Raw genomic sequence first — 20,498 nt, forward strand, 5'->3', positions numbered from 1 at the left:
TCGTACTATATTTTATAAAAGAAAATGTGATGTTAGATTTGACTTGCTAAAATGGGGAATGTATGAGAAGTATACTTCATGGGAATTCCATGGAGAATTATATGATGATTCAAGTGATGAGGAAAACGACAATGGCAATGACTTTGGCAATCATGATAGTGGATTTGCCATGTTACAAGATGCTTGTGGTGTAGCTACTATGAATGTGGGGCTAGATGAGGATACATCTAATGAAAACAACCTGATGCCTGAAGAACCTAATGCTGATGCACAAAAGTTTTACCGTTTGTTAAAAGAGTATCAACAACCATTAACTGTAGACGGTACAACAATGTCTAAACTATCATATATTGTGAAATTGTTGCATTTGAAGGTCCTCAATAAGTGGAGTGACAGTTCGTTTGATAGCTTACTTAAGTTACAACGTCAAGCTTATGGCTCTACAATTCCTGATTCTTATTATGAGGCAAAGAAACTCATTAAAGATTTGGGTCTTGATTATATAAAGATTGATGCGTGTCAAAATGATTGCATTCTTTATTGGAAAGAGAAAGAAAATTTGACTAAGTGTCCCACATGTGGTTTATCGAGATGGAAAAGTGATGAAAAAGGTTCTTCTAAAAGTATAACAAAGGTGCCTCACAAGGTTTGCGCTACTTTCCATTGAAGCCTAGGTTACAAAGGTTGTACATGTCTAGAAAGACGGCTGAAGATATGCGATGGCATAGTGAAGATAAGTTCAATGATGATATAATGAGGCATCCTCGTGACTCAATTGCTTGGAAGTCATTTGATATGGAATTTAGTGCATTTGGCAAAGAATCACGTAACGTAAGGCTAGGACTAGCTTGTGATGGGTTTCAACCATTCAATAATTCACAGCATAGTACCTGGCCTGTTGTTCTTATTCCGTATAATCTGCCTCCATGGATATGCATGAAAGCTCATTCATTCATGTTAACTTTAATTATACCCGGACCTAGTAGCCCAGGAAGAAATATAGATGTATACCTTCAGCCATTAATTGATGAATTGAAAGAGCTTTGGAACATTGGAATTGAGACATATGATGCTTTTTCTAAGGAAAATTTTCAGATGCATGCAGCAGTGTTGTGGACAATCAATGACTTTCCTGCCTATGGAGATCTTTCTGGATGGACCACTAAAGGCCATTTTGCATGCCCATGCTGCCATAAAGAAACGAAACGAACATCTTTGCTGAGAAAGGGTGGCTATTTAGATCATCGACGTTGGCTTCCACTTGATCATATATGGAGACAAGATGCTGCTTCCTTTAACAATAAAAAGGAGAAAAGGCGTGCACCGCTTCCATTGAGTGGGGAAGAGGTACTACAACACTTGTCTCGTTTCACACCAGAAAAGTTTGGAAAGACTTCTAACAAAAGAAAAAGGGATGCCTCAAATAGTCTGTATGGGTGGCATAAAAGAAGCATTTTTTTTAATTTGCCTTATTGGAGTAAGTTAAAAATTCGTCATAACTTAGATGTTATGCACATCGAAAAAAATGTCTCTAATAACATTTTGGGTACTTTGTTGGGCATAAAAGGCAAGAGCAAAGATACCACAAAGGCTCGAATAGATTTGATGAAGATGAAAGTTAGAAGTGAATTGCACCCGATATTGGATGGTGATAAAGTACGTGTTCCTGTTGCATGTTACTCTCTAAGCTCAAGTGCCAAAGCTGCCATATGTGATATGTTTACTAAAATAAAATCCCCAGATGGCTATTTATCAAACATTTCTCGTTGTGTCAAGGATAATGGAAAAAAGATTTCTTGCTTGAAGAGTCATGATCATCATGTGTTCATTAAGCAGTTACTTCCTCTTGTAACGCGTGGCTTTTTGCCAAAGTATGTTTATGAACCTCTGGTAGAGTTAAGTTCCTTTTTTAGGAATTTGTGTTCAAAGAGTATAACCATCGGTGAACTGGAAGATCTTGAAAGAAAAATCCCTTACACGTTGTGTAAGCTTGAGATGATTTTTCCACCAGCTTTTTTTGATGTCATGGTTCAATTAGTTATACACTTGGCAGCCGAGGCAAAGATTGCTGGGCCAGTTTGTTATCGTTGGATGTATCCAGTTGAGAGGTATGTTGGGTAATTTTTTTTTTTTTTTTTTTTTTTTTTTTTCTATAATTTTGAGAATTCACTGACTTTAAAAGCACTTTAAACTCAATAGGTACATTCAAACGTTGAAATCATATGTTCGTAACAGAGCACACCCAGAAGGTTCAATAGCTGAAGGATACCTTGCTGATGAATGTCTAACATTCTGCTCTGGGTATATGAATGATATTGACACTGTTTTCAATCATAAAGCGAGAAATGATGATTATGTGGTGGATGGTGAAGATGTTTCTTGTAGTAATCTTGAGGTATTTAAATCTTTGGGGCGTAGCATTGGACAAGGTGTTCCTGTACATCTTGATTTTGAAGAGAGTGATCAAATACACTCTTATATTCTACATAATTGTGATGAACTTGTCGAGTTTGTTAAGTAAGTTTGCTGGAATAGTTTATTTGTTACGATATCAATTGTTTATAATTATTAAGTATATTATCTTAATTTGAATTCCAATTTATTAATTTTTTTTGCAGCGAGCACAAGTTAGAACTTCAAAGAGAATGCCCAAGAAACATAGAAAAAAGGCATAAAGCACAATTTTCCAATGGATACTTGATCGTGTATGTTTATTTTCTTTGTAATATAATGTCTTTTTTTTTTAATTATCAGTACATACATATTATATTATTTATCATCATTTAACACCCTTATTTTTTGTAGGTACGAAAATTGCATGGAGAGGATTCCATTGATAATGATCTTTATAATCTAGTTTGTGGTCCTTCAAGGGTTGCAAGGCGTTATACTGGTTACATTGTAAATGGTTATAGGTTTCACACTAATGACCGCTCGGAATACAGAAAAACACAAAATTCTGGAGTGATGGTTAGAGGTGATGACTCTTCAGATAAGGAGTATTTTGGTGTATTAGGTGATATATTTGAGCTGCATTACCCTGGTGGAAATCATGTTTTTGTTTTCAAATGTAATTGGTTCGATGTAAGCTACCATGGTAGAGGGTATAAGGTTGATGAATATGGATTCGTAAGTGTTAATAAGACACGAACTTTAAAAACAGATGAAGTTTTTGTCCTAGAATCACAAGTGGAGCAAGTATTCTTTATACAAGATCCAAGAGATAAGGATTGGGACTTTGTTGTAAAGGCTCAACCAAGGGATTTTTATAATATGCCAGATGATGATGTTGATAAACAACCTTTGAATGTGGATGCATATCAGCAGGATGAGGTGGAGTTAACTGGGGAAAGGCAAAGTCCCTTGGGCACTAATTTTTCAGTAGAATCTCTAGCTACAAATACATTTGTAGTTGAACGAGAGAAAAAGGTCGTTGAAATGGTTAAAAAGTTTATTGATAAATTTAAGGCAGATGACGAGTTTATCAACGATGGTGAAATTGAAGTATTTGATGATTCAAGTGAAGAAGAGGAAGAAGAGGAAGAGTCATTTGATTCTGAATAACTAGAATGATAAAATCACATTAAGTGTTTAACTATCTGTGTGACCTTTTTTTTTTGGAACATTTATTTTCTGTTCACCAAACATAATATGACACTATTAAGTGTTTAACTATCTGTGTGTGTCATTTTTTGAATTTATTTTCTGTTCACCAAACATAATATGAGTTATATATATGTTTGAATTTAATTATTTAGTAATAATCTATATAAGCTGCAGCCTATATTTATATATATAACTAAATCCTATGTGTTCTAGTTTTTTTTGTACATTTATAAAGATGGTTGGAAGAGGAGGAGGTAGAAGGCTTGGAAATCGTAATGTTATTGCTCCTGGACAACTTCAAAATATCATTCGTTCTGAAAAAGGTAAGTATATGTACACTAGCTATCTTTTTCGTTAAAATTTTTATCTAGTATTTATATTCTTTTTACATACTTATTATAATGTGTTTTCGTTTTATCAACAAAGGTGCAACGATAAAATCTGCACTTACTAAAAGGGTGCAAATTGGTCTGACTACTCAATATGATAGAGATGTTGTAGAAATGGTTGCAAAAAGTAAGGAAAAATTTATGCTTTACTCTTATTTTCTCTTATAATTAAATTTCTATATGGCCTTTGAGTCAATTTTCCTAACCTTGAAATAATTTGGTAAATGTAGATTTGGATAGACAACGAGCAGCTTGCATGGCAAACAATGTTGTAGAGTCTCCAACTATGAATCATGCTAATTTGAACTCTGCTTTTGAAGAAGAGCAAGTTGAAGAAGGGCAAATTGAAGAGCAACAATTTCAAGAAGAACTAGCAACCGACAATCACTCTGAAGGTTTTGTGAATGATGATAGGGCAAAGAGTGTTATACCACATTAAAATCATTGTCACAACTTGTTTCTTATTTTTTGTAGCACATAATTATTTGAATGTATGTTTAGCTGTAGGTGTACTTGGGAAACGAAAAAGGATGACTAGATTAGCTAGTAGAGTTGCAGTGTCATTGCAAGTGAATCAAGCTGCTGATCCTCTCCCCAGGAATACAAGTACTAATCATGATGTAGATGAGCAACAAGCACCTACAAATGGTTGCTCTAATGAAAATGAAAGTAAACCTAATTTTTCTAGCATTAAATATAAATTTCAAGTTTTTAGTAATTTAAAAAAAAACTTACATAATACATTTATTCATTACATGTTAAAAGTTACAAGTAAGATAAGAGCAAGAGGTAGTAGGGGAAAGTATAAAAGTTTTGTTGTCGATATGAAAATCAAAGGAAAAGGCTCAAAATTAAATGTTGAAATTCCCGATGAAATTGATTGAGCATTTGGAGAAAATTCACGACATTTGGTGAATGAGTGTGGTCGCGTAGTGAGGACCAAAGCTCCATTGAATGTAAAGAATTGGCAAGAAGCTTTATCAATTGCCGGTGATAGCATGTGGAAGGAAATTCAGGTACATAATTATTTCTGAAATATTTCTAAAAAATTGTTGTATATATGCTTGTTAAAAGCCTACATATTGTTTTAAATGAAACTTCAATTTTGAATATATGCATGACTTTGTCATGACAGGAAAAGTTTCAAGTTAATGATGCAAATCACTTGGCCAAAATGTATACTTTTGTTGTAGATACTATGCAACGTTTGTATTGGTTGTGGAAATGCAGACTACATTACTACTACAAGAGTGCCAAATGTGGAAAAACTAATGCGGAACGCCTAAACAATCCTCCACTAGATTTACCGAAAGAGCAATGGCAATGGTGTGTAGAGCATTATGGGTCAGATGAGTTCAAGGTATTTGCTCATTAAATCTACATTTTAGAACCTTAAATTGTCCTCTTATCTATATTCTTATAATCTTCGTTCATGTGTTTTTGCAGATAGTAAGCCAAAGGAATTCCAAAAATCGATTATCAGACAAAAGATGTATTCACACTACCGGAAATTTAGCGTTTGTTTAAGTTGAAGATATATTGGTATGACTAACCTTATACTAACACACAATATATATACCATCCCCACATGATATTCAATTTTTTTTTTTGTATAGTGACCCTAAAGCAAAGTCATTTTTGTTATGTTAGACAAAAGAGAACGATGGTGTGAAGCCAACTGCAGATGTGATATGGCTTGTTCAGCATACACATACAAACAAAGAAGATAAACTTGAATGGGCTGATGGCACACGTTCTAAAATAATTCATGTATGTGTCACATATATCATATATTCTCTGATTGATGTAATATAAATTTTCCTTTAATCTAATTATAAGTTCATTTTAAAACTTTGATTACGTGGTAGGAAAAACTGAAAAATGTAGTTGCTACTGTTGGTGATTCAATGACACAAGAAGAGATATTAATTCAAGTTTTAGAGCCAAGGTCTGGGTATGTTCGTGGAAAAGGGACTGCACTACGTGGTTATTCTAAAGGAAAACAACAATTGGAACAAAGAAGACTTGTTGAGCAACAACAACAAAAAATACAAGAACAAGAACAGAGGATAAAAGAGCTAGAAGAAAGCCATCAAAAGCAACAACAAGAGTTAGAAGACTGTAAACAAAGGCAGCAACAAGAACTTGAAGAGCATAAAGCACAACAACAACAAGCTATGGAAGATTTTAAAAGAGAGTTGCTGCAACAGCTTGCAAACAGAGGTATCTAGCAATTAAGATAGAGGTAAAACTTTTACTATGTATTTTATTTTGCGCTATATATTCATTAACCTTAAAAGTTGCAAAACTGGATGTTAGTTGCAAAATTCGGTTTACATAGCCCACTAAAATTTAAAACTCATCATCAATTAAAACTTATTATTCCCTTTTATTCTAATCGCCCTAAATACCTTTTTTTTTCAATTTTTTTTTTTTTTTTTTTTTGGCAAAGATCACATTTATTTTTTTCTTTTCTTTTTCTTTAAATCTTGTTATTCCCTTTTCTTCTTTGTTTTTCTTCCTGCTACACTTTCTATGTATCACTTATACTTGACTTAATACTATATATATAAATTAGGAAGTTAAAAAAAACTCTAAACTGGTAATTTCTTGTAAAAAGTATCAGTTTACATATAACTCATATTTTGACAACTCAAATGAAGTATTAAATTTGTTACTATTATTTGGCTATCATAGATTAAGTTAAACTATTATTACTCACTGTAAACTTGTATAAGTGATGTCTAAAGTTGTATGCTAAAACTAATGTTACGGAATTTGCTAACTATAACCTTTGATAAGTTTTTATCGAAACTATTTAATTTATACTCCAATTGTATGCAGATTAGGATATGGAAGTTTTGCTAAGGTGCCTTCGTTGTGGATGTTGAAAGAAGATGGGTATTTTGGGCATTGAATGAACTGATGTTGTATTCTTTTGGAATGAATGAAATACTATCTTGAATGTTGTGGTAGGAATAGAGTACTACCAATTTTTGGGCATGACATTAAACTATGTATATTCTGAATATTATGTGACATTGATGTCACATTTTGGGCAAGCATGGAAAATGTTTGTACTTGGAACAACTTCCATCTTTAATATATTCAAAATAGTAAATTCAAGTATCTTGGTATTTGTTATGACAAAACTAAAATAAATAATTATTACTAAAAATTAAATTAGGTGACAATAGTCAAAATCATATATTACATAATTTTTGCGACGACTATTGTTGTTTCAAAAACGTTGAAGTAGTACAACGACAAATGTCGTTTTCTTTCCTAAACTAATTATTGCAACGACTATTGTTGTTGCAAAAAACAATGATGTAACACGACATTTGTCGTTGTCTTTCTTGAACTAATTATTGCAACGACTATTTTTGTTGTCTAAAACTATTTACCATCGATCAAGTTTAATGCATATTCAACAACGACAAATCTTGCACAACAAATAAAGTCGTTGCCAAAACAATATTTTTCGCAACAACAATAGTCGTTGCTAAAGCCTTTGGCTACAGGCTTACGGGCAACGACCAATGTCGTTGCAAAATACGTTTTTAGCAACGACTAATTATATATTGCAACGACTTTAATCGTTGTGAAAAATGTGTTTTCTTGTAGTGAAAATATAAGAACATGGAAAAGCATATACAAAGGTGCATAGCATACATGAATCAACATCCCACCAAACATGATAGAATACCCTCCCCCAAGCTTAAATGAGACATTACACTCAAACATAAATCATATAATCCATGGGAGGGGAAAACAAGGAGATCAATCCAACAAACCAACATATGTCCAACAAGTCATCATCCACTAGAGAAAGAGCAAGGAAGAATATTACCGGATATTAGATGGGTGTAAATACCCGTAAATGACCCAATTTAACCTTTCAAAGCTAATTTCTCAAGAATTAAACCTTGTTTCCATATGCTAGCAAAAATAGGAGTCGAACTTCCTTGATTCTTGATCCAAATCGAAGCACCGAAGTATATCAACTCATGTACCTAGCAAAAGGCACACAAAAATTTCCATGAGAGAAAATCTATTCTAAAAACAAAACAAAATCTATTCTAAAACACGGGTTACTTCCCGAGAAAGGCTTGCTTAAGGTCCAAGCTTGACCGCTCTAGTAAAATAATATTGCAACGATCGCAAGAGCTTGTCAAATGTACTACTACACATTTCATATGATAGAAGGTAGGCAAATAACGGAAGAAAAACGTGCAACAAGATCATTGCACGCAAGTGAGAAGGGAGGTGCCAAAAGAAAGAAGAAGAAGGATCAAAAGGAAAAACAAGAAAATAAGAAGAAGAAGAAAAAGAAGGGGGAATAAAAGAATGGAAAGAAAAAGAAAAAGGCAAATCCTCCTCACTAAAATATTTTTGGGTGGCAACATCACCCTTTTCCTCAACAATAGACGAATGAGGGAAATTAAGATCATCATAGACAAGGGAGTCCCCAATAGGCTTATCAACAAAGGAAGGGAGAAAAATAGGGCAATAGGGGATGTGGTCAAACCTTTGAGAAAAAGGGGTATGAGTAATAGGCAAAGGGTTCGCGACTCCCTCAACACAAGGTCTCACATCGCCAATGAGGGCATAAAATCAATCATAGAGTCCTCAAATGAAGTTCTCTCACAATAGACATCTCCCTCAAGCTCAAAAACTCCAAAGGAATCAACCTCATCCTTCTTTGCACCACAATAATCAACCTTTCCTTCCACAAACTCAAAACCTAAGTCCTCAAAACCGTGCATGAATGGATGCAAATATAACTCAAAATCATCTCTCTCCCATGAAGCATCATCAATGAACTCACTTAGAAGGCTATGGGTTTTCATTTTAATCTCAATAAACACATTGGACATAACCTCAAACAAGTCCAAACACTCATGGATAAAAGAGTCACATTCATACACTTGAGACTCATCATAATCAACCAAGGAAGAGGAGTTTAGATTCACAAAATCATCATAATCATCATCACTCTCAACTCCCTTTCCTTCACTCCTATGCTCAACAATAGGATCCTCACACACTCTTGGTTGTTCAAAATGATCATCATCATCATCCTTAACACACACATCAAATTGAGATTTTTCACAAACAAGCATCAAGGATGACAATTGGCTTTCTAACTCATCTTTTCTTCTCTTTCCCTCCTCAAGATGCTCCTCATTCTTTTTCATTATCTCTAATTGATCTCTCATAGAATTAAGAATCATCTCCTTACTAGGCCCAAACTCATTATCAAGCTCAATGCGCCTAATTTGAGACTCAAATGTATCAACAAGAGATTCAAAAGATGTAGAAGGTTGAGGCTCAACAAGAGAAGAAGAAGTACAACCAATATTGGAAGAATCAACATTAAGATCTTGAGCATATACATCACATTGGGGAGTGGGGGCACAATTTATAACATGAGATTCATCATTAAGGGAATGAAGCACATCACAAGAAGGCATGGTAAATAATGAAGAATATTGAAACACACCATTAGCATCAACTTGAGCTTGCACTTCATTATCATGAACAAAAGGATAAATAAAGTTGGAATCATGTGTTCTAGGTTCACTTAAGGGATCATGTGACAAATCATGGGAATTCATGCTAATATTAGAATAATCAAGACATTTCATATCAATATTAGACTCATGATTACCCCTATCATAAACATCCCTAGCAAACCAAACATAAAAATCCCAAGCATCATCAATTGACAATGCTCTAAATTCACCATTATGCATACATTCAACTTCATCCCTAGTTTGCTCATTCAAACCAAAATAACAAATCTCACAAGCCTCCCAAATATTACACCAATTATAGTCCAAAAATCCCTCAAGTCTAATGAAATATTCACAAAAAGGCTCATTGCTATATTGAGGAAATGATAGACATGCAATTTTTTTTTTTCACAAAACAAACAAAAATCAAATAAAAGTAAAAATATACACAAAGACCTAGACTCAAGCAATCAAAAACACTCAAACAAAGACACCGTTCCCCGGCAACGGCGCCATTTTGACGAGGGGAAAACTAGGTCGTTATCTAATCTTCCCTCGGTCAAACTAAATTTATAAACACTTAACAAACCCTAATACAAGTATAGAGGCAAGTCAAGGGTCGAACCAAAAGGAACGGTAATGTTCAAGCACTTTCAATTATGCGCCTAAGCTAGGTCGAAGACGAAGGTAAGAGAGAATACTAACAACTAACAAAACAAGTAACCAAGGAAATAAAACACTAGGAACGGGGACCAACAAGTAATCATGTCAATTGCAACAACTTGGGAAGAGCATGCAAATCAAAGGTTGTGAGGGCTAATGATAAGAGCAATCAATAGGAATCAAAGAGCTATCTCCTAATTGTTAAGCTAGGGTTCACTATGAATAACAAACTAAGAGAATCACAATCAAAACCAATTGATAATTGCAATTTCTAAATCAATTGTTCATGTCATTAGCAATTACAATGCAATCTAGCATAATTCTTAAGGCCAAATTGAATTACACACATGCAAACCTTCACTAGTCACTTTAATCTCAACAATCAATCAACACAATTCCAAAATCAATCACAATTAATCAATCATACAAGTTTCACCCAATTCCTAGCCAAACAACTATTCAAGAATCATCATCTATCAACTATCAACTATAGAGAACAAGAATCAACAAAATATCAAGAACAATTACTCTAATCAAACATCAAATATCAAAATCAAACCAAACAAACATCAAATTAAACAAAGCAATTGAATGAGATAGAGTTTAGAAATGCTCATTGATAATTAAGAAGATCTCCAACACAATTGTCACACTTGCATCTTCAATCTCTCAATCACCATTGAAATTCCTCACTTTCTCTCTCTAAAACTACTCCTAATCTAGCCTAATCTAGAGAGAGAAGCTCTTAACCTAAGAAAGAGAAAACTAAGCTCCAAACTAATTCAGAAAAAATAGAATAAAAATTGGTTCTAATTATCCCTAAAAATATACACTTCTCCTTTTAATTTTTCAGCTGCTTGTTCTCCATTGAAGCGCATCACCATCTTCACCGTCCATCAATCATCATCAACTTCAATCATCACCGCTCATCTCATCATCTATCATCGGGCATCAATCAAGGCCGTTGGTCTTCATTAAAACCACGTGAGAAGCTTGTGATACGGGTTCAAATTGAACCCAGAAAGCCGCGCCCGTGGTGGTCTAAGCCGCGCCCTCTCTAGAGCCACCGCGTCCGCGGGAAGACCTCGGGACAACCGCGGCTACTTACTGCCTGATTTGAGGCATCGAGCCCGCGTTCGCTCCTCTCACACCCGCGCCCTCGGGGAATTTCAATTGAATTGGAGCTTGATTGAGTTCGATTGGTGGAAGCTCAAGGTGGAGAAGGGTGGCTGCCGATTGGCGGTGATGTTGCGGAGTGGTGGTTGTTGCTGGAACAGGGGAATGTGGTTGGAGATGAACTGGAGCTGCTGCTGCGATTTGTGCTTAAATTGGTGACGCAAATGGTGTTGGGAAATTGGTGGATAGGTGGCTGGTTTGGTTGCGCCACCAAGTGCGGTGGAGGCAGCAGCGTGAGGCTTTGGTGAGTGGTAGTTGTTGTTGTTGGGGTTGCGAATTGGTGGAGCAAAGGGTGAGCAGGGGCTGGTGGAAGCTGGTGGTTTGTGAGGCTGTTGTGTTGGGAGCAGGGGAGCGTTGCTGTTATAGGTGTTGTTGGCTGTTGTGTTGCAATAAAGGGAGTGATTTGGTGTGGTGGAGGATAGGATATAGTGGGGTGTAGGATAAGACGGCAGCAAGGGTGATGACTTGTGTTGGCTTGTTTTCGTTGCAACAACTTAATTGATTTTGAACTTAAGACCTCGAAACATCAAGCTTGAACATCGGAACTCTAAATATGACAATTTGACTCGTGTCTTGTCCCGAGCAATCACCTACACGAACAACCAAACATGAGGGAGAAATAGAAGGCAAATAAAATAAAATAAAATAAATAAAATAAAAATAATTAAAAGAAATAAAACTAAAACTATGAATTAAGGACTAAAATAATGAAAAACACATAAAACTAAACAAAACTCAAAATGAGTTATTAAAATGGAAAACCAACTAAGAAAAATATAGGAAAATAATGAAGGAAAATATAGAAAAAGAACCTAAATCTTATTCTTTTGAGCGCCATAAATGACGCTCATCAGTTCTTATCAAAGACATTTTCATATCAAAGACATTGGAACGCTTGCCCTTTTGTACACTTTTATTTATTTTTTGCTATTTTAATCTTCTGAATTCACTCAAGCCTTTCGAAATTGCATAAGTTACACATCATCCCATCCGAAGGTTAGATAGATATGGGTTGAAAAAATAAGGGTCTATCGTTAGACGAGACTCAAAGTGGTTTATGAAGAGAGGATTGTAAATTTGAAAGGTGAAAGGTAATATAATGTGGCTACAAGGGGTGCCTCAAATCATTGGTATACCTTGTGCTTAATTCAACATGGATTTTTTATTTTTTTTATTTTTTTTAATGCAATGCAATGTGATGATCATATATAAGGAAATAAATGCTCATTTTATTAAAAAGGGGAAAAGGATCTACAAAATTCATCTAAGGAGAATAAAAAGGTGCCTATGCTAGACTTATTAGGGAAAGGGTAAAACGAAAAAGAAATAGAAAAAAGGTCACGAAATCTCGTCGTTGAAGCTCGCCTCTTGTCTTGTGTTGTTTGCTTTATCATTACTCGCTCTTCTTGTTAACTGGAGGCGTGGGAAGCTCGTTATTATCAATCAAATATTGGATATATTCCTTTAGCTTCCAATAGCTCTTAGTATCATGACCCCTACCTTGGTGGTACTTGCAGTGTTCGTTTGGATTCCAACTAGGCAATCTTTTCTTAAGTGGGGGATCTTGAATAGGTCCAATGGGAGTAATGAGTCCTTTGGCATGGAGTCGATCGAAGGCAATATCGTAACTCATCCCAATGGGGGTGAAGTCTTTCCTTAGTTGCTTCTTAGATCCTTGGTTATCTATGGCTAAAACTTCACTGAGATCAAAGGTACTAACATTGTTACTAGAGTGGGCGTTTTCGGAAGAAGAAGGATTGTCGTTCTTCTTTCCTTTCCAGCCACCGTGGTTACTATTGTTAGTAGCTTTTTTCTTTGCAAGGTCATCTTCAATTTCAATTCCGATGTCATAAACGGCCTTGAAAGTATTCAGATTGTGTTGATATTTTAAATGCTTCGAATACTTCTCTAGGAGATTCTTGATAAACATCCTCACTGTTATTTTAGATGAACTACTACAAGAGGGGGGGGGGGGTAAATGGTAGTAGGTTCTAATCGCGGAACTTATGCGGAAATTAAAAACAAAACGTAAAGGAACTTAAAGCACACAACAAGATTTACGAGGAAACCATCCAGTGCCCAACTGGAAGTAAAACCTCGGCTCTATTGGGAATTATAAACAAATTCCACTATAATAGTCAACTCTCCTAGTACAACCTATTACACAGACCTTTGCTTTGCAAGTTCCACCACGGACACTTGACTCTATGATAGGACACTTCCTACCAGACCTAAGACACTTCTCAGGACCCTTTTTCTCCCTTTACCCAGGACACTTCCTAGGTGACCTAAGACACTTCTCAGGTTCCTTTCACTCACTGTGCACTCACAGCTACCACTCGAATTTTACGAGATTTCAAACTCATACACAAGCGTGAATTTAAGAGAATTCACAATCTCACTCCAAAATACAAAACACTCAAAACCCTTTTTCCCATTACAAGATCTCATCGAATATCCCTAAATACATATCTATGAATAAAGAGATAAAACTAATATGTTGAACACTCAAGATCTGTCTGGAACTCACTAGACGTACTGTAACAAAAAACCTGATAGGAACTTTGACCAAGAGGACTGACTTAGCTTCGTGGTGAAGGATAAAACCATTAAGCACGACCACTACACTTCGTCAGCCTCAACTTTGAAAGAATACATATGAGCATATTTATAGTACACTCGAATTATTCATTTCATCTTGAAAAAGATAGATTTTCTGAAAATATAAGTTTAAAAGATATTTTCTAAAAATCAGTTTTCCGAAAATATATCTTTTTGTTAAGGATAAAATCTGTTATGAATATTAAGATAAAATTAACATAGAATCAGATTTTATTCCAATCTTATCTTTTTGTTTAAAAATACTTATTAAACAAATTAATCTTTTTCCTAAAGGGATTTATTAGAAGATAAATATCTTTATTCAGTAAAACCAAATCCCTAAAAGATATGCACGTATTAGATAAATATATATATCATTAAAACCAACTTTTAATGACGTGCATACTTAAGTTCCTATTAGGTTCCTGAACTCTGACAGTCTCTGAGTTCCTGACAAGTCAGTTACTCTATTTTCATTGACTGTTTGGAGTTCACCTTGGTTCTATATAGACTTGTTCTAGACCGACTTTTATGTCCAACATACTTACATGAATCCTAGAGCAATATACTTCTATTTCTCTGTCTTCATGTTGCTTCTCTGAAACTCTTGTTTTGGAATCCTGTAGTCTTGATATATTCTGGATCTTAGGGTTTGCCCCAGCATTACACCGAAACCAGGTCGTTACAACCCGTTTTGAAGTTCATGTTAAGAAACTTCTGGAAGTTCCATTTCTGGAACTCTTTTTCTAACTTTACTTGTATCCTCATGGATCTTCTAAAGTTCCTCTGTTTCAGTTCCTACTTCAGCCCTCAACGCTTACTGAACCTGCAAACATCACAACACTAGAAAATCCTTATTAAATGGAAGTTTGCTCAATTCTTAACATCATCATCAAAACCTCATAAGGGCCAATAAGTTGCCCCTTTTTAATGATGACAAACTGAGAAAACTTCTGAGGATAACAAAGTAACTTAGAAGGTTAGTTTTTTCATTTATAAAAACAGTAAAGAAAACAAAACTAAATTAAAAGACTCCTACACATATATGACCTATATATGTATAGGATACTTACCTTATGAAGCTAACATATGCACACATGTTTACATAGTTACCTGCATGGTTCCTTAGCCATCATCATGCTTATCAACCATAACACTTATCGTTGTTCTTGTTCCTCTATTGCTTATCATATATTCCTCAAGTTCCTTACATATATACATGTCATTACTCAGGTTCCTTGTATCCTGTTTCAAGCAGAACTTGCTCTTTCTATGCACAACTTAACATACACGTTATATAGATAATCATCATTAGTTTATAATCATCAAAACCTAATTGCTCAACAATTTCCCCCTTTTTGATGATGACAAACTAATGATGCTCATCACATATTAAAGGATAATCGTTGTACATTTATTCCCCCTTAGTTTTTCAAGGAAATAACATTTAAACAAGTTAAGAACATACACAAGAACTTAATAGTTAGGAACTTAGCAATACACATCATTTATCAATATGTAAATACTTTCAACAATCATGATGTAATAACTTTAGACTTAATTACTGCATACCATAAGCATCATACATATTCTTCCCCCTTTTGTCATTATCAAAAAGGTATTATTCCACACGTTTGTTTTTCGTAAATTATACGCACTTAAAGTCATATGTCACACCTACCACCATATAATAAGTAAGTATATACTGGTTAAACACTTGTTGTTCCTAAAATCCTCAAGGTACTCACTTTTCAAACACGGATACCATTTCCACACTAATTTCCAACTCACAATCCAAAGGCCCAACTTCAAAACCCTTAATTGAACTTGACAAATAAGAAGTAAAATTCAAGTAAAGATCAGAGCTAAAAAGTTAGAAATGGATTTCATGAATAGACAAATGAAAGCGCAAGCTCAAAGGATATATAAAGAAGCATATGGAACAAAATAAGTAGAGGGAACGTGAAGTGGAATTTGTGCTCTTCGTTTAGACCTTTTGAGATGAGGACCGCCACATTGTACTTCATCTCAAACTCTTGAATCTCCTATTAAACACAACACCTATTCATCTTGCCAATTGATAACCAATTAAGTTCCCTTACTTCAACCACCAACTTCTTTGAGGAACATTCTGCATACTGGAACTTAAATAGATTTCAGTTTTATCATAGTCAAGTTCCTTCAACGTTTGTCGTTGTTCCTTCACTAGCTCACAAAGTATACGAGTACTCCACATCAAAGTCAACATTCTTCATCTTTAGATATCCAGGAAATTAAATATTTGATCACCCTTTTCTTTTTCTTTTTATTTTATTTTATTTATTTATTATTTTTTTAAAGGGTGTCATTATACAAATTTTGCATGCTTTCCTGGAATAACACATTTTAAATCAATGAAGATATTACTTACTCATACACTTGAGTTCCACAACCAGATATGAACCATTTTGATTTCTTGGTTCCTACCTTATTCCCCCTGAGTCCCTTACCATTCTTCTTCCTTTTTCATGTACTTACTTCTTTCTTTATCTTCAATTTCTCCCTCATCAAATTATAAAAAGATGATCAACAAACTTAAAGCACATGATGGGAATTAAGAATAAGAAGTAAAAGTGTGTGAAAGGAAAGAGGAAATTGAATGGGGTTAATAAGAATCTTCGATTTTCTAAATATGGGACAATTAAAGTATATGCAACACGGACACACAGCTTAGAGTTGTAGAATAATGTTGCGATCGAAGATATATGGCGTAGATGCGTGAAAGTTGGCTAAAAGATAGGTTAGTTCCCTCTGAAATTTAAACAAGTGAGTTACAAATAGTCTGGGAACTTACCTGTCTTGTTCCATCAAAGTTTCTTCCATTGTTCCTTTGGCAACTTAGGAACTTCGTGTTTGACAACACCCATAGTTCTATTATGAGACCTCTAATACTCTTAGGCAAGTGAGTATGTCTTTTACAACACAAGAACTAAGTGTGACACATAAACAATAAGCGCATATTCTTTACTTTAAGTATAACGTACATAGGAACCCCAGCTTGACATAACTTATGGGAAAAAATACTTTATACTCATGTTATGTTTCATCAAGTCTTGTTCCATAAGCAATAAACAAGAATATGACAAGTCAAGAAAAAACCATAAGAGAATCAATTTACAAATTCACATATTGCATTCATACCAAAAATATATCAATTCAATTCATCTAATGCCGACATGTGAAAAGGAACTTATATCTTATGTAGTCTCTTACCAGTAAAAATATAAGTTTAAAGCATTGGTTGAGTATGATGGCTTACCTTGGAGTTCTTGAAGTGGCTGTTATGTTCCTTGATGATCTCGAATCTAATATGAACTTCCACTTCTAACTCAAGTTCCATTGTCAGTGGTTAATGCTTACAAATATATTTTCTTATCATAAATTAGCAAAAACCAATTCATAATGGCTCGTTAGTAGTACCAGATATATATCAATGAAAACAAGTACTACTAATAACTCAGTTCATCTTGAAAACAAAAATTGATACTTTTAAAACTCAATTTTCAAGAAGGAACTTGGATAGCATTCTATCCTAGAGTATGTTCCACATAGACGTCTACAAAAATTCATATCAAGACAAACAGGACATCCATGTGGTACAACTCTAATCCCATATAAACAGCAAGAACAAATATTATTCAATTTGCTTCAAGTCTAGCTACACACGCAACAAGTTCCTTAAAGACAATACATACCTTTGTATTGGTTGTTTCTTTTAAGAACCAACCTGGCCTTGTTCCATTCACGTGCCTTACTCAAAAAGCTTTTTCCAGAACACCTTTTTTTAATCTCCGACCCTTTTTAGGTGTTCTAGAATAGGTTCAGGATGTGACATGCATCTTCTTCCTTTTAAGCTCATTAAGTTCCTGCTGCACATCTAACCTGATAACAACCTATTACATGTTTACATCAACCTTAAAAACAGACTTATCTTTTATACAACTATGAGTTATGAAGTCCATCCTTTTCAATTGATATCTCGGGCTCTTCTCTGATCCTTGGTTGTTGAGGTTTTCCCTTTGGTTATATATATGCATGAAAGACACTTTAGTTCCATAGTTTGTTGAGATATTGTTGGTCGGCACAAATATTATCTCAGCTCTGGAACTTCGTTGGAACTTGCTTTCTTGTATTGAGTTCATTGACCTTTGCTGCATGAGTTTGAACTTAACATCTCAAAGTTCCTCAACATATGTAGCTATCCCTTGCTGTTATCCTTAGTGACATATTTCTTTACTAGGAACTCCGTTAGTTCTTCAAGAACACATGAGTTCATCTTTTATAACCTGTTTGATGGGAACAAACCTGTCAGTTTCAAAATATGTTCACTTATTGCACATTAACCATGATAGTGTAGACTCTTTATGTTTTACTAGTCTAGGCGTTTATGGATAAATCACCTTGGAACTTCTATCATCAAACATCCCTAAGTGGAACATAGAATGTCTTGTTCATCAAAGATCTATTGATTCAGTGTTGATGATGTAGCAAGAGACATTGAAAACTATTCCAAAGAACTTGCAAAGACCATTAGCATATAACTTTGTTTTCTTCGTGTCTTTCATGATTCAAAGTTGGAAACTTGTTGTCAATCCTGTGTTCCTGCAACAAACATCAACCATTACTGGAACTAGGTTCCATTGTTAGATCTATACCTTCATAAATGATGAACGCTTAGCCACATACCCTGTGATAGAAAAGACTTTCAACAAACAATTCATCATCTCTTCTATTAAGAAAATTAACCAAGTATTCATTTGCTTTCATTACTTATAAACAAGACATCTCTTTCAATTAGTCTCTACATATCACATGGTAAACATATCCATATCACTAAGATCCAATGGATTAGTGTTGCTTACCATCTACCTGATGTTGAAAGAGAATGTAACATGTGTTTGATTCTCATGCTTCTCGATCTTAACCTGTTTGGAACTTACATATACATATACCTATTATCGAGTTCCTACTAGGTTTATCAATCATGAAAAGATTTACATGTTCACAGTTTGAAGCATATAAGTATCTCATCTTCAATAAAACCTAGAAATGTCAGGTTGTTGTTAGGAATCACCTTGAGATCCACAAATGATGTGTTCCCTTTTTGATTCCCTTCATATGTGACATTTCCACTCTTTATTGATGATGTCATATTGAATCCATGAAACAACTAGAGTTACAAGCAATTGAAAACCAGAATGTGCATTAAAAACTCGACAAGAAAGATATTCACAATGGGACAGGAACTTGACTTACTAACTTCCTGTTTTGTAGAAATTTTACCTTTCGTGTTAGTATTATAAGTCAAAGTTCTTCCATTGTAGGTTTATAGCAAGAGATACCTTGATTTGGCTATCATCATCTCTTTTGGAACCTCGCTGTCGAGATAATGCGAGTTCCCTCTTATTATAAACCTTCGACTCTTCCATGTTCCTTTTGACATAAAGTTGGAACATGTCCTTCTGGTCCTTTAGACCATTGTATCTTGGGTAAAGGAACGTGTTGATTTAATCTCAAATTCTTCAACACCTTGTCAAAGTCCCTCATATTATCATTCAAAAGATATAACCTGAAAGTTCACAATCCAAGAGATTCCTTAGTGCCTTTAAAATTTCAGTAGGTTAGTCAAAAGAGGTAGATAAAACCTAAAGCATTAAAGTGTTAAAACATAGAGTTCCTGTAAGAATACTCCCTTTTAGATGTCGTTCCATCAACGAAATGATGAATCTCTAACACGCAGTCAAAGATAATCATCTTAACTCATCATCCTTCATAAGAGTCTGCTACAGGAATTAATGCTTTGTTCCAAGGAACTTTGAATAATAAGAACTTAACTGGAACTTGAACAAGAATCTTAACAGGAACGTATACGCTAACTCCTATAGCACCTTGATATAGAAGCTTTGTTATTCCTGTATCCCTTATTCGTTTTATCATTCCAAGTTCACCAAGTTCCAACCAATTTAAGCACTGAGCTCCTAATGGAACAAACTTTTGCGCACCAATTTGTCTCAATGGACAAACCTACAAAACAATCATTAATAACTTGCACAAAGCTAGAAGAGAAGTTAGTTTCTCATGATATACATTATAAACATCCAAACAACTTCTCTTTTCATCCATTCACAAATAACCTTCATAAGATTATGGAATTGAATTTCAATAGGAATTTGTGAAGGATTAATACATACCAAAAGCACATGACCAATATTTACAGAGAGATTTATAGGCGACTTACACACTTATCCATGTTGTCGCTTCACCTACTACAAACCTCTTATAAAGGCTTTCTAGTGAGAGGAATTTGCACATAATTGCTTATATACAAACAACCAAAGATCATCATTATTAATAAGTTGTCTCCACTCACTTAGCCTGCAAAATCAGTCATCTTTTGGCTTTGGTTACCCAATTTATATTGGGTACCTTCATGTTAGTAATAGACATCAATAATCCATAATTAAAACAACTACGGTTAAACCAACTATCTTTACTAACAATAAAC

General features: G+C 34.6%; 1 protein-coding gene and 1 long non-coding RNA gene across 3 annotated transcripts; both read left to right on the top strand.

Annotated features, from left to right (window-relative positions):
* The first annotated feature begins 664 nt into the window (after positions 1–664).
* Positions 665–2,939, top strand: LOC110710926. The gene is made up of 4 exons (XM_021889265.1): positions 665–2,108; positions 2,200–2,517; positions 2,619–2,705; positions 2,806–2,939. The coding sequence occupies exons 1-4, from the start codon at positions 691–693 to the stop codon at positions 2,855–2,857; spliced, it is 1,875 nt and encodes a 624-aa protein (XP_021744957.1). The 5' UTR covers positions 665–690; the 3' UTR covers positions 2,858–2,939.
* Positions 2,940–4,887: 1,948 nt separating this feature from the next.
* LOC110710927 lies at positions 4,888–7,124 on the top strand. Of its 2 annotated transcripts, none has more exons than XR_002509229.1 (6): positions 4,888–5,011; positions 5,189–5,355; positions 5,442–5,537; positions 5,646–5,765; positions 5,864–6,240; positions 6,840–7,124. It is a non-coding gene; the product is annotated as an uncharacterized LOC110710927 (long non-coding RNA). The 2 variants fall into 2 exon arrangements; XR_002509228.1 differs by having other exon boundaries at positions 4,893–5,011; positions 5,131–5,355.
* The last annotated feature ends 13,374 nt before the right edge of the window (positions 7,125–20,498 follow it).

The sequence above is a fragment of the Chenopodium quinoa genome, unplaced genomic scaffold (genome assembly GCF_001683475.1).
Source record: "Chenopodium quinoa cultivar QQ74 unplaced genomic scaffold, ASM168347v1, whole genome shotgun sequence".
Taxonomy (NCBI): Eukaryota; Viridiplantae; Streptophyta; class Magnoliopsida; order Caryophyllales; family Amaranthaceae; genus Chenopodium; species Chenopodium quinoa.

Bases quoted from the DNA above. Each gene is read 5' to 3' on its own strand.
- LOC110710926 (XM_021889265.1), top strand. From the start codon at position 691: ATGTCTAGAAAGACGGCTGAAGATATGCGATGGCATAGTGAAGATAAG. The intron at 2,518-2,618 runs GTAAGTTTGCTG...TTTTTTTTGCAG, and splicing joins GAACTTGTCGAGTTTGTTAA to CGAGCACAAGTTAGAACTTC. The intron at 2,706-2,805 runs GTATGTTTATTT...TATTTTTTGTAG, and splicing joins TCCAATGGATACTTGATCGT to GTACGAAAATTGCATGGAGA.